Source organism: Rhinolophus sinicus, linkage group LG07, assembly GCF_036562045.2.
Source record: "Rhinolophus sinicus isolate RSC01 linkage group LG07, ASM3656204v1, whole genome shotgun sequence".
In the NCBI taxonomy this organism is placed as follows: domain Eukaryota; kingdom Metazoa; phylum Chordata; class Mammalia; order Chiroptera; family Rhinolophidae; genus Rhinolophus; species Rhinolophus sinicus.
The window spans coordinates 14,576,305-14,590,419 of NC_133757.1; the positions used below are offsets into that span (position 1 = coordinate 14,576,305).

At 43.5% G+C, this 14,115-nt stretch overlaps 1 protein-coding gene across 37 annotated transcripts in view; it reads right to left on the reverse strand.

Annotated features, from left to right (window-relative positions):
• The window catches only part of TCF7L2 (transcription factor 7 like 2), a 192,289-nt gene that overhangs the window by 171,039 nt on the left and 7,135 nt on the right, over nucleotides 1-14,115 (reverse strand). For 22 of the 37 annotated variants that reach the window (XM_074339028.1, XM_074339027.1, XM_074339031.1 and 19 more), the window contains exon 4: nucleotides 7,945-8,013. The exons of the other annotated variants lie outside the window; for them this stretch is intronic. In XM_074339028.1, the coding sequence (XP_074195129.1) occupies nucleotides 7,945-8,013 (69 nt within the window). The remainder of the gene's footprint in view (nucleotides 1-7,944; nucleotides 8,014-14,115) is intronic. 37 annotated transcript variants of the gene reach the window in all.

Genomic DNA, 14,115 nt, shown 5'->3' on the forward strand with positions numbered 1-14,115 from the left:
CCTCCCAAACTGGGGATTTGTGACGATGCTTCAAAGAGTCCACAAATGTTTATTTGCTTCTAATGTTTCTTTTTATAACATGCTGTACAGATATATAGTACAGGTACTTGCTTTTAAGCTTTTTGGTGTTTTTTTTTTTCCAATTTCAGTGTATTATTCATTAACTATTAAACACACTGCCAAACACCCAGTGGTTTTGGTGGAACCCTTGGAAATAATGGTTGGCTGTCATTTCGGTTTAATTGAAGAGTGTGCTGAAATTTCAAGGTAAACCATGTAAAAAAAAATTGCAAATACTTATCTGTTTAACCAATATTTGATACCATGCAACCAAACCCAACTCCAGAAACGAATTAAGTGCTGAACTTGATAAGCCTGCAAAATTCAGCCCCATCCCACTTAGAAATTTCTGTGCTTAGCAAAATGGCCCCATGATTCTCAACGACTTCAGAAAAAGTAAATATTATAAAGTGCAACTTATAGAGTTACTAAGAAAATACAACCAGCTGACTTCCACAGGTCAGACCTCTGTACCACTTGCTGCGGACCATAAGGGGGACACATGTGGCTGATAGAACAGTTGTTTTCATTCTTTCCAGTTGTTCTAGTGCATGAGTCCCAGACACTCGCTTGCAGCTTTACCAGCCCTCTTACAAACCATGCAAGCTGGGCCCCACGTGCCTTAATACGGTGGAAAATGAACAGATGCAAATATCTCAACTCATGTAAACACAATTATTAGAACATATAAGTTTTAAAAAAATGATACAAGTAAAAATAGCAAAACCAGATTGTTTCATTTTATCTGGCCAATGCAAGGCACCCGCTATTGGCTCAGACAATAACGTCATCTTGAAAGACAGACATGAAGTCAAGCTGGACTCCTGGATTCTTGTCTTGGGCCTCTTTCCATCAAGTTGTGAGACCTCGGACAAACCAACTCACCTCTTTGCACCTCAGTTTCCTCGATTTTCAAAATGGACTCTCCACCTTTGCTCTGTTCCCAAGAGAGGTCTGGGGCCCTGAAGCACCAGCACCCCTTGGGGGGGTGTTAGAAATGAAGAATCTCAGCCCCCCAGCCCCCAAATTACTAAATCCCAATTTGCCTTTTAGCATGCCCTGAAGCACCAGCACCCCTTGGGGGGGTGTTAGAAATGAAGAATCTCAGCCCCCCAGCCCCCAAATTACTAAATCCCAATTTGCCTTTTAGCAATGCCTTTAGCATTTTAAAATGTGAGCAGCATGAGGTTGCCAGCCCCCTGAGCGTCAGGGCTCCATAACCCCTTATATATGACAACAGATTCCCACCTTCTCTCACTGGTACTAACTCAGGACAGCAACCATCACTGATCACCTGTTACTGCAATGTTCTCATACTAGAGACTCCTACCCATTCAACAGATATCCTTTAGAACTCTGAACATAACCAGGCTTTTCTCCCCCAAGGAAAGAGAATCAAGCTAAAATGAGCAAACAAACAAACGGAAGACTTGACAACAGTTGTCCTCTAAGGAGACTGACTACGTGATCAGAATCACCCAGAGCATAGGGAAGGGGTTCAAAGTCCTCGATCCCCTAGACTAGTGCTCATCAACCCCATGTGCACAGTAAAATCACCTGGGAAGCTTTTTAGAAACAGGGGTGGCCACCCCCCGCCCCCCAGAGATCCCAACCCAGGGTGGCGGGGGCAGAGGTGGGCCTGAGCACTGGTTTTCATGCTCCCCAGGAGATTGTAACCTGCAGCCAGAGCTGGGAACCACTGCCCTAGTCCTTCTGAAAGTGCTGCGGCCAGAGAAGGAACACCAAAGTTGCCTGAAAACTTGTGAAAGATGCCAATATCAGGACCCACTCAATCCCCCCACCCCTACCCCCACCCCCAGACCTACAGAACCTGCAGTCTTCATCCTAACAAACATTCCCGGTCACGGTGCCCTCAGGTGACGCTTGCTCAAGTTTACAAGAAACACGGACCTAATCTTAATGAATGGGACTCTCCAAGGAGTAAAACCCAGATTCTGTGTTTTGGAGCTACTCCAGTTAATTCCTTTGTGTACAGCCCAGATTGCTGGTTGGTCGCCACCGCTGTAGGAAGCCCCTGGGTCCTTTGAGCATTATTTTCAGCAGACAGTAGTTAGCATAAGGCTGTATCGTATGTACGCAGTCCCTCCCCAGTTTGACTGCCAGGGTTTGAATACTAATCCTTGATCTCAGACAAAATCCCTTGAGTAACAGTGTCTCCGTTTCCTCATTTACAAAATGGGATAATGGTCATACTAAGAGTAAATAACTATACCTTTTGGCTTTCTTTCCATGTTATTATGGAGAATCAATAAATAATTCACATACAGCACTTAACACCAGACCCAATGTATAGGGAGAATTCAATAAACAGAAACTGCTATTATTATCAACTGTTGTTATTGCCTTTGACCTGCAAGACCAAGCACATTACTGTCCAAATGGCTCTTTCATAAACAACCACCTCTTCTTTAGCCTTGAAAAAGTAGCTTTCTTGACATTCCATGGAGAAGGAAAGGCCTCAAAAGTTCACCAGAACCTAAGGGCAGTCTAATTTCTCAGTCACAATGAGTTAAAGTTATCCCAATCAAATACTTGGGCCAGCCCTCAATATTTATTCGGCAAGTGAAAATGACTGAACAGCCAATAAATGATCAATTGATTGATTTCAGAAGACTCTAGGGCAGCAATTCTCAAAGTTTAATAAACTGAAAATCAGAACCCTGACGACAAATGCAACCCCTCAGACTGCACCCAAAACCTATTCAACCAGACCAAGGGGAGTGGGGTGCTTATAAATCTGTATTTAAAACATCACTAGAATGTAAGCTCAGTGAGAGAAAGGGACTTTTGTCTGTTTTGCTCACTGATGAATTCTCCAGGTACATAGCAGATGCACAATAAATATTTTTGAATGACTGAATGAGCATTCTGAGGTATGAACTTAAATTAGACAATTAGGCCAAAACCAATGCACCAAATGAATGAACATTTCAAATGAGTTAACTGGCATCCATAGGCTTCGTCAAACCACTCTAGTGAAACGATCTCTCTCTCTCTCTCTTCTCTCTCTCTCATACGCACACACACTTCATTCTTTGTGGAAAGAGGACATGAAACCTCAGACAAGTCTGGCCATGAGACTAAAGGAAAAGTGAGGAAGTGACTGTACTAAGAACTGAATCTGCTTCTGGGGGTTCGCCCACATTTGCTCCTCAACCAAGATAACCAACCCTCATGAAAACTGAAAGGCCAGGGAACTTGTGAGGAGACACAAGAGACTACCATCAGAAACATAAATTGGCAGAATGCCAGGAGCCCTCACAAACATCCTGGTCATACCCACTGGTCCTAATCTCTGGCTATTTATACTAAGGGTCTACTTGGGCAAAGAGATGGACTCCAGGCCATAGCACCTCAGGAATCTTAATTTAAAGACACGGACAAGACTAAACGTCAAGTTCACATCCGGCAATTCAAGGGGCCAACATGGGGCGAGGATGCTCTCCAGTTTCCATCCTTCTCTCCCTGGCTCCAGAAAGCACCCAGGCCCTGGAGGACGGTCTTCCGGACCTTCCTGAATTACAGCAGATGAGTTCCAAGACCAGGCAGAAGGGTATGCTTTGGTACAGCTCAGACGGAAACGTGCACGCCTGAGGATAAGAGGGAAAGCAACACCCACTGCAAAGTCTCCAGCACTCAGCTGTGTAAACAAATAAAATGGTCCATTTCTTCTGGAACCTCTCCTAGTTGTCTTTGCGCGCGCACACAAGTGTGTGTGTACACACTCACACACACACATAAACACACACACACAAACCACTTCACATCTTAAAAGAAAAACAACCAAGAAAGGTCTACTCAGTTTGTCTCTGCTGCGTGTGGAGGGTTTTTTTTTCCTAAATCACATCTGACTTGGTGTTAAAACATCAACCTTTGGCCAAAATACTCTTAAAACAAAGGCTTAACTGGTTCTGAAGTAGCCCTACTGAAAACCAAGGGAAACATTGTCTGTGGCTCTTGACCTTGATTACAACACTGCTCTTGGGGTTGGAATAGTGAGGAGTGGAGGAGTGTTGGGAGAGTTCTCTTCAGGGAGGCAACAGAGACACCTAAACATTTATCACAGTCACCGGCAGGGCATCCCGGGAGTCATCTGCAATGTGGGTCCCCCTCTGCATTCAGCCTCAAAACCTCTCCCAGGTTAGTAGAGATGGTGGGAAGAGTTCCTAGGAGCTGGGGCCAGACGCCAAACCACTACATGAAGGGGCCTGCACTGGACCCTGGGCAAAGTGGCCTCTGATTACACCTACAATCATCTTATCTTACTGCTCGCATCACTCACATACCTAACAACCACGATGCAAGTGCATTTCTATGGCAACACTTGAAATCCAGTGGTTAAGTCTCTCTGAAAAGGTCAATACAAAGCTAACTACACACATGACAGTACGCCTCACCAAGTCCACTCCTGTGTAGAACAGACGTGAGTGAGAAAGTTACAAGGCCCTAATTCATAACAGCAGAAAATTGTAAGTAATCCAAATATCCAACAACATAGGAAAAAAATGCATGCATTGTGGCATAGTCCTATGTGGAATACTATACAGCTGTGAAAAAGAGCAAATAATTACTCCACACAATAACCGGGATGAAACTCACAGACATGACATTGAGGGGGGCCAGATAGGAGACAGTACATTGTGGACAATGCCATTATTAAGAAGCTAAAAAATAGACAAAACTAATCCATTGTGATAGATAAAAACTAAGCCATGGTGAGAATCTTTGTTGGTGGTGGGGGAAGCCAGATGACTGGGAAGAGAAGGGAACAAAAGAGACCTCTGGGGAGGTGATATTATTGGGGGCCAGGAAACGACAGTCCGTGGGCCAAAACATCCATCCACTGTCTGTTTTTATAAATAAAGTTTTATTGGGACGCGGCCACACCTATTCCTTTAGGTACTATTTTTGGCTGCTTTCGCATCACAATGGTACAGTTGAGTAGTTGCCATAGAGACTGTATGGCCCACCAACCCTAATATATTTACTATCTGGCTCTTTATAGAAAAAGTATTCCAACCTCATTCTATACTCTATTGATTTGGCAAATGTTTTCATGGATTTGCCGTATGTAAAAGATTATTCACCTCTCCACTAAAGATCTGAGCATGTGCTGTATTTACATCGCACTTCAATAAAACTCTGTAAAAGTCAATAGTTAAATAACTGTCTAAAAAAACGCCTTTGACATTTCATTCCATTTATATTTCTGTTAACCACTGAAAGAGAAATACGGTCATTTGTGCTACTTTCATCTTTTCCAAACTGAGAGGAGTTAGGAGATCATTAAAAATGGGGGGAAATCCCAACACAGCAATTGATATTGTGTCCAAACCTGTTACAAGAACATGACATGTCGACAGGATTGCTCGGAGGCCATTCATATAAACGGTGGACTTGGCCAAGCTCTGAGATGACAGGAGGGGTGGGAAGGGAAAGGGGCCTGAATCTCATGTGACACACGGTGTTATCCTACTCGAGGTTATTTTAGGATATAGCTTAGGACAGCAACAAGCTCCGCTCGTATTGAAATACAGTATTTATTAAGGGTACACCATTTTAAGTTTCCAGGAAGAAAACTGTGCCCCGACAATCACGTATTTAAGCCTGGAGACCAGAGCGAAGGGGAAATGTGTGCCCTACTCCACACCAAAGCAGTGCCACCCTCTCCTCTTACCCCCATATCGTGGCTGAGCTGCCATATGCCTTGGGAACAATTTTTGTGTGTCTGAGGTTTCCTCTTTTTTCCCATTGCTTCTTTTGTTTTGTTTTTTGCCATTTATCCTTTGATGATCAAACTAGAATTACAGCGAGCTGCCATTTGGCTTGGCCTCATCCTGGTCTAGCAGAGAATGGGAAAGAATGAACACTGAAAGCATGCCGGTGCTGGGTCTCTAATAAAATGTCTCTCTGTTTGCCCACATGGGCATCAAGCCTCAGCAAATAGAAGCAGGGGAGAACAATACTACCTGTTCATGGAGGAATAGTAATGGTTTCAGTCCTCCAAACAATGAGCTCTGTAATTTACTCCATCTTCCTCCTGAGAAAGAGCTTCACATGGCCTGCACCGTGCCAGGTGGTTTGGAGAAAAGACGAACTGCTCGGCCTAACAAGGGACGCTTCAACAACGGGTGTAAAGACACAACAGCTGGTCTGGTCTCGGCTGGTCTCCCAGTGACATGGCCCCAGCCAGCCTTTCCACACCAAGATAGGGATCACTGTGCTATTCAAGCTCAACAATTCCCACACCCCGGCAACAGGATTTTCCAGCACTCCGAGAGATGTAGTAGGCCTCAGGACACTGTTCATCCATCCATTCATGGGGGTTAGGGTTTGGGCATGGTCCCTAATGGAGCCACCCAGTCAAAACCATTTTCTGGGAGCCAGATTCACTGTGCCATGAATCAAAAGGGAGAAGGGTCCACCAGGAAGTGCCAGCAAAAGCAACTGCAGCGCCCAGTTCAAGATACCAGTCTTGAAAATATTTGGGGGTGGAGGGTCAAGGTCGCACCTTCCCCTCAAATACACACACCGATCAGCCAGCACAACTGCAGACGTAATCGTAAAGTTTTTTAAATAAGTTAATGTTGCCTTGAAATGAGTACAAAAATATTACAGAGCCACCAAATAAAAATGTCTGCCGAGTCATACTTTTCACTGCTGGAAGGACACACAATATACCTGGGTCAGAGGGCTATTTGATAGTCTTATCCAGGAAGACGAGGATTAGAAAGAGCAGAGCTACAAAGATGCGATGTGGCTGCAGTCCCATGAGACCACACACACACACACACACACACAAGTTATCAGCAAGGGTAACTACAAGAAAAGGAGTGGTGCAACAATGTAAATCATTTAACAACAGATAACAACTTCCAAGTAGGAAAGACCCTGGGGGCAGACTAACAACCACCGGTTTCAAAAGCCTCCCTTCAAAGGGTTAAAAAGGAAGTTTCAGTACCATCCGTTATACCATGAGGTACATCCATCCTGGCAAAGCCAGGAGAGGCCAGGCAGACAGACGAAAATCGTATTAGTCTGCTCTCCCTCCACTACTGCATTCTGTTGGCATCAGTTCAGCTTTGAGTCTATATTAGTCCATGATTTGTTTAGCCTTTGGATTTAAGAGAATGGAAGTACTACGTGAGCAGGAAACAGGACACTCATCAGAAGCTGGGATCTGTCGCCTTTCCCTTCCAGCACTTTCAGTGTCATATATCAAGAGGCCCAGGAGAAATCAACATTTCAGGACAATCAGGTCAAAAGTGATATTCTTAGCACCACTTAACATGATTTTGATCCATCGGAAACAACTCTCTGGCTGTCACACAGCCTCTTCTCCCATTCCCCCACCCCCAAGTCTTCCCGTTCATTTTGTAGTCTCATTTTACTCCCAATTTAAGACCCCTCCCTAAGGAAAAAACAGTAGCCAAGCTGGGTGGGGTCTGTGTGCCCATTATGCCTGAACAAGAAACTCTTCACAAAAAACACAGGCTTCTCTTTCTTTCCATATCTTTAAATCATTTTAGCAGCATTCCTTCTGCTCTTGTTTCTTCTTTGCTTTCCACGTCCCCCAATGAATCAACCACCACCATCATCACCATCATCATCATCACCATCATCATCATCACCATCATCATCATCATCATCATCATCCATCATCATCACCATCACCACCACCATCATCACCACCATCATCATCATCACCATCACCACCAACATCATCATCACCATCATCACCACCATCATCACCATCATCATCATCATCATCATCATCTAGGTTGGGGAAAGGGGTGGAGAATAAAAGACACAAGAGACCTACATATTGACAATTCAAGCTTCAGGATCTCTTGCATTTCCTACCTGAATTGCAATCTGGTGTTCAATCGTTTTGTACGCAGAGTAATGTGTGCTCCCGGACTGAAAATGGAGCTGTAGAAAGAAACCAAATCAAAGCGTTCTGCTTATGTCACAAACTACAAGAAAACATCTTAAGCAGTTTATGAATAGCAGACAAACCTTCCTAGATTGAACTGCAGCCTTGGCATTCAATCAAGACCTGTGTATTTTTATTTGTTGCTATGGATAAGATGACCATAATAATCTAAGGTAAAGTTAAAAAAAAAAAAGAAGAAGAAGAAGAAGCCCTATTCAATAAGCACAAAGGGAGGGGGAAGGGGGCCAGGAGTGAGAATCAATGACATGAAAAGGAAAGACGGATGCCCATTAAGACATAAAGGAAGCCAGTGTGCTGAGTAGGACGCTGCAGAAAAATTAACTGTGCTGCAAAAAGTCATCAGAATTGCAACATGTAGGCCAGAGGAAAAGACTGAGAGAGAAAGGATTATGAGAAGCCACGAGACTGCCACAGGTATACAAGCCCCCCACAGTTCTAATCACTGGGCTCTCGCTCTCAAACACAATTCTATTTTGGGGAAAACAAATATATCAGGCAGAATTCTGGGGCCACCCAATGCCTTATACATTCTTTCACAATGACTAAGCTATCCGGCCCAGGACAGCTCTGCAGCCCGCACTCTAGGAATCCACACTTCCCCTAAGAGGGAGCCAACCACTGCCAAAGAGCCACAAATTTTCCAAACGAAGACCACCGACCGACTCAGTGGCCCCTGGGAGAATGTCCATCCGGGTCCATCCAGGACCTCCACAGTGGAAAGCTGAAGTATCTCCTGGGCCTTTCTCTCGGAAGCCCTACACATCCCCCATCAAAGAAGGGGGGACCCCCAAATAAAAAGCAATACCAAGATTTCTCACCAAATTCTTCTTCTGCCAAATAAGACTTGTTAATTTGGGGATCCTACCAATTGGAAAAACAAACCCCATCTGCTGGTTTCTTTTATAAACAACACAACAATCACTAAAGGATCTCAGCAATATCGGAAAATGTATCTTAATTTGCCATTTACAAACAAATGACAAAGAAATCAGATGGGCCTAAGAAATCGCTGCCCATCCCCCTCGTAGAAACAGGCCAATCAGTTGTGCTGCCAAACACAGATCTGTATTATTATTAATATAACAAACTATTTCTATCATGACTACTATTCCATTACCATCACCAGAGTACTTCCATATAGCAAAGCATACCCTAGGCTGCCAGGGAGTTTTAGACCCAATTATTTTACACCGCGCCCCCTACCAGAAAAATTAGTCCACAGGTTTTTATAAAAAGAAGGGGGGAGAGGAGAAATTCACATAAGAACTTTTGAAGCAGCTCAAAATAAACACAGCACGGTAGTAATCAAATTTTTAAAAATAGTCTAAACCCATGTTGCTCAAGGGATAAAGCTATAAGTCTGCATTTTCAGATAGTGGGTTTTGGGATCATTTTATCTGTTCCAAATAAACAAAAACACTGCTGGTATGTATGAGTATTTTGAGTCTGCTTGCCCCAAAACATAGCATTAATCAAATCTAAAAGGGGGCACAACACAGGTGGACCACAGAAAGTATACCTTCGCCTGTCAAAGCAGAAGAGTAAGTCCCACTCCCTAAAACAAGCAAAGATGAACGCGGAGCAATTGAAGATATGCCCCCCACACACACACTCAGAAGCAGGTCATCTAAAGTGAATCCCTGAAAAAAGAAAGATGAATTTGCACCCCTTGCCCCATCCTTTTTGTGAAAACTGCCAGTCAGCAAGCGGAGATTGCACTAATTACTGTGACAATTCTGCATCGTGTTAAAACAACTTTTGTGCAAGGGACAGGTTCCTCTGCGAGTTTGGAATTCTTGGCCAGAGAGCAGCTCTTGTCTGAGAAAGGGGGGGGGGGTTCTCCTTCTAAGTAGAGAAGGCAACACTAACAATGTGTCCCCCCTTTTCAGCGGGTTTTATTCTCTTTTCCAACTGCCTGATTCACAGCTTAATGGAAACTTGTCCAAGCTTTGCTTCCCACAGACCCTGCGGAGCCCTAGGCAATCTGTACTCAGGATAACCACAGGAATCTCATATTGTCAATTAAAATTGAATGGACACCTGATAACTAAGTATAGGTCGTGGAAACAAAATTTCACATAATCACAGCCTTATGAATACATTAATGAAACTAGGGCTAAACCAAATGCAATTTTCACTTGTCGGGTTCCAGTCTTAATTCTGGTGTTCATCGCCACCCAAACAACACAACCTGGAGAGAAAGCTGCAATTGAAACAGTAAAGATACAGCTGCAAGGTCCCAAAGAATCTTGTAGGACAAAGTTAATTTAACCTTCACACACACCATCCTAATGCCCCCAAGCAATGTCACTTCCCTCCTCAGGTGTCCAGCTATACAGAAGAACCTCGACCAGCTCATAAATACCCACAGCACAAGCTCCCATCAGGCCTTGACTCCCAGCCAGTCGCCACTGTGTTGGAGGGATTTTGCGCTCAACTTCCCCCAGCTATAGCAACGAAGACTTAACAATTTTCTTGTTTCTCCTTGGGGTTTCCACCCCCTCTTTTCCCAAATACTCTTTCCTAAAACACACTTTAAACTGCTTTTTTCCTTCCCTGTACAACACAAAGATGCCTTGTTTGTTAGAGTCTAGCTTTTGCAGACAAAAATAAAATATAAGGACCCTGTAAAAACTTGACATTCTAAACTGGAACAATAATGTATTTCTATCTCTGTAAGAAGCCATAAGGAAGGAGAGAACAAGAGATGGCTGGCCCTTTGTTTTTGGAAGAGGAGGGAGGTTGAGAGATCCAGGAGGAGAGGGCTATCTAAGGCTTATCCAAGGCTTATCCAAGTTTATGAACCAGGTTGCCACAATCCTCAACTCTTGGGACTGCCCTCCTCTTGTCACCTGCAGCACTCCACGTCACTTCCTCATCCAGCAGCTGTGGCTGTTATACCTGGATGTGCAACACACCTTCCTTCGACTTGGTCCCTCCCTCCCGGACCAAAATGAGAACTCCAAGGTACTTTCCATTTCATTCCTTCCTGTGAAACTCCCAACAAAATAAACCTTCCCTTCCTGTGTGCTTGTTTACAGTGTCCAAGCCTACCGCCCCCCAAATTCCAACACCCCCAGGTGACCAGTCCCCAGGAAGAACCGTGAAGAAGTGACTGCTAAGTACAGGCGTGCCACAATTCTCCAGCAAGTGAAAAGCCAACGTTTTACGATAATAACCGCTTCCCTTATTATTAGGGTATCTTGATTTCTCTTGTTTTATCTCTAATCACTACTACTTGCCCTAAATTTGATGTCGCAGATACAAGACATGAGAGATTTCCAGAGATGGGAGGAAAGGGACCCAGCTTTTACAACCAGAAAGATCTCATCCTCAAAAGCAACTAAAAAAACTGAAACCCTATGTTGGTTTTTCCTGCACTAAGTGAACTTCCAGTGTGATGAAGATTCTTTTTTTTTTTTTTTAATGCCTGTTCATTCTACTAAATTGGGAAGAGGTGGAGCATTTGCATTATTTTCAGCTTTATGAATAGCCTGGCTCTCTTTTATTAAAAAAGTAATAAATCCAGATTCAGTTCCTAAACGGTTTTGATTTGGGTTTTTTGGGGGGTGGGGTAGGGGGTTCCACTTTCCTTTCTATCCTGTAGATACCACCATGAGCAACTCGAAGTGTGATTTCCATGCCATTAGCTAAAAAGACAAATACCTTTTTTTAAGTTATCTAAGACTTTTTCTGAGGTCATCGGTCATTTTCAGGACAGGACCAGCAGCCCTAGTCCTACGTGGGGAGCCTCTGATGTTTAATGGGAAGTAAACTTGTGAGCAGGACTTTGGGCCTATCCTTTTCAAAACTATCAAGGGGCCTCTGACTTCCACAGGGAAGGCAAAACCAGCACTGACTGGTAAGTAAGTATGTGGGCTTAAACATTCCTGCAAAGAGCTAGACACCCAACATTTATACCATCCTAAAACAACAACTTAAACAAAGGCATCTCCTTTTCACTTCCTGGCATTCTCCAGAAATCCTGCTGCAACAAAACGCATGCCTTTCGACTCAAGAACAACCTCTCCCACCGTCTCCATGTTCCATCAAATGTCTATTTACCCTCATTAATTTTTTTTTTCTTTTCTTTTCCTCAACCTGAAACCATCAGCTATGAGTCAGAGAGCGATCATTAACTTTTACAGCTTCCACACACATCCACCTACTCACATTTGGGGAAAGAAGTATTGACTTGCAACATTGCCTGAGACCAAAATCCTCTAAGAAGAAAAAAAGGGGAAAAAATTGCTTCAAGAAAGTTACATCTATAGGTCTATAGGGGGATGCTACATTCATTGTTTTTCCACTTTGTGCTGCAATCTCTTGCAAAAAAAAAAAAAAAAGTTGAAGTTGAACTTGGTTACGGTGATCAGCACTTCTGGGTTGATTTTTGAGGAAAAACTAGATGATTTTTCTTTAGACATCAAAACATAAAGTTCTTAAACTGTGGGGGGGGAATATATAAAGTGAATCAAGTTGCCTGCTCTTGTACAAAACACATTTCTAGCTTACAAAAACACGTGGGCTCAAGTGCTGAGACATGTTCCTAACACAGCATTTTCATTAAAAGTTGCTACACTAACACTCTTAAAATGATGTCCCATCATTACTCCACTTAGCAGTCACAACGCTGCAACTCATAACGAATTAATTTGCATTAATGTGGGTTTCATATGTCCTTTCCTGGGTATGCCATTGTGATTCAGCCTTAATAAAACTGACACGACAATAACATAGTGCCTTTTATTGCACTTTCTAAAACAAACCAACCCACCCCAAGACCCACACAAATCCTCTCAATTTTTTAAGCATTTTACTAATATATTTAGTACATCATAATTGGCCCAGCACGCAGGAACCTAGTTATCTTCTCAGTAAATATTTATAGCATCACTCTTTCCCATTCATTCTGCATTTTCGTAGAGAATCTCACTGTAGCCTACATCTGCAATTCATTGACTTTACAATTTACCACATGTTGGGATGGGACAGGTCTTAGCTCCATTTGAATCACTACACAAATATGCAAGTGATTTATCGGTTTCAAACTGAAGACTGCAAGAGAGGACTCCACTCTTCCTGAACATTACTTCTTCTGGCCGACCATGAACAATTACAGTTCGTACTAATTAAGCTCTGTAAATGTGCTGTGCCCTGCTAATGCCTACCAGGCCTCAAATTTATTTTCATGATGCCAAACTTTAGCAAGCCATTTTAACTCCTTCAGAGCTGATCCCACTAAGAGCCATTCCTTCCCCTGTAGACCGAACTGTTTGGGGCTACTTCACATCAAAAAAAGAATAAAATATATCGGGCTGAATTACCAGCCCGAGATCAGATGTGCCTAAGGAAGGAAAAGCTATCCTGGGAAAACCAAAGAACACCAGGGCTGATAACCCATTCAGAGATCCCACAGCCCCATCTTTGTAATGAGCTGTTAAGGGATTCATATCTGTCCCTGAGGGCTAGTAAGTTTCTGCATTCCATTGATTAGAAAATAAAACCTTTCAGATTCGGTCTTTAAGTTTGCGTTGGATGGAGGGAAGAATCCAGCCAGAAATGACGGAGCCATCAGCCCCCTTCAACAGTTTCCCACACACCTCGGAACCCCACACACTCCCTTTACCATGTGGTCAGCTTGTAACACACACACACACACACACACACACACACACACACACACACAGCGGCCCACTTTTTAAAAATAAATTAAAATTGGCCTTCTCCCACACATCAGGGTCTGGACCACAGATGCCCCTCCCCCAGATCCTCACACACTAACTCATATGAAACACGTCTTTTCCTGGATGGAGCACTTTGGGTGAGGAGTGGATTGGAACCTGTCTGCTCCCCCATGGTACTTTCGCTTCTCATAAGCAACTTCCAATCCCCAATTTCAATCATGCCATTCCCCCTCAAACCCAAATCTTTGTCTCATCTTTTTATACTTTTCTAGCCTGTCTCAGTCAAGCATTGTTTCTGCCCCGGGGGTGACTTTTCTGTGTTTCCGCCCTCAGACACCAGGGCACTTTTCCCAAAGGAGTGGCTTTCCCATGCCCAACATAAACCTGGAT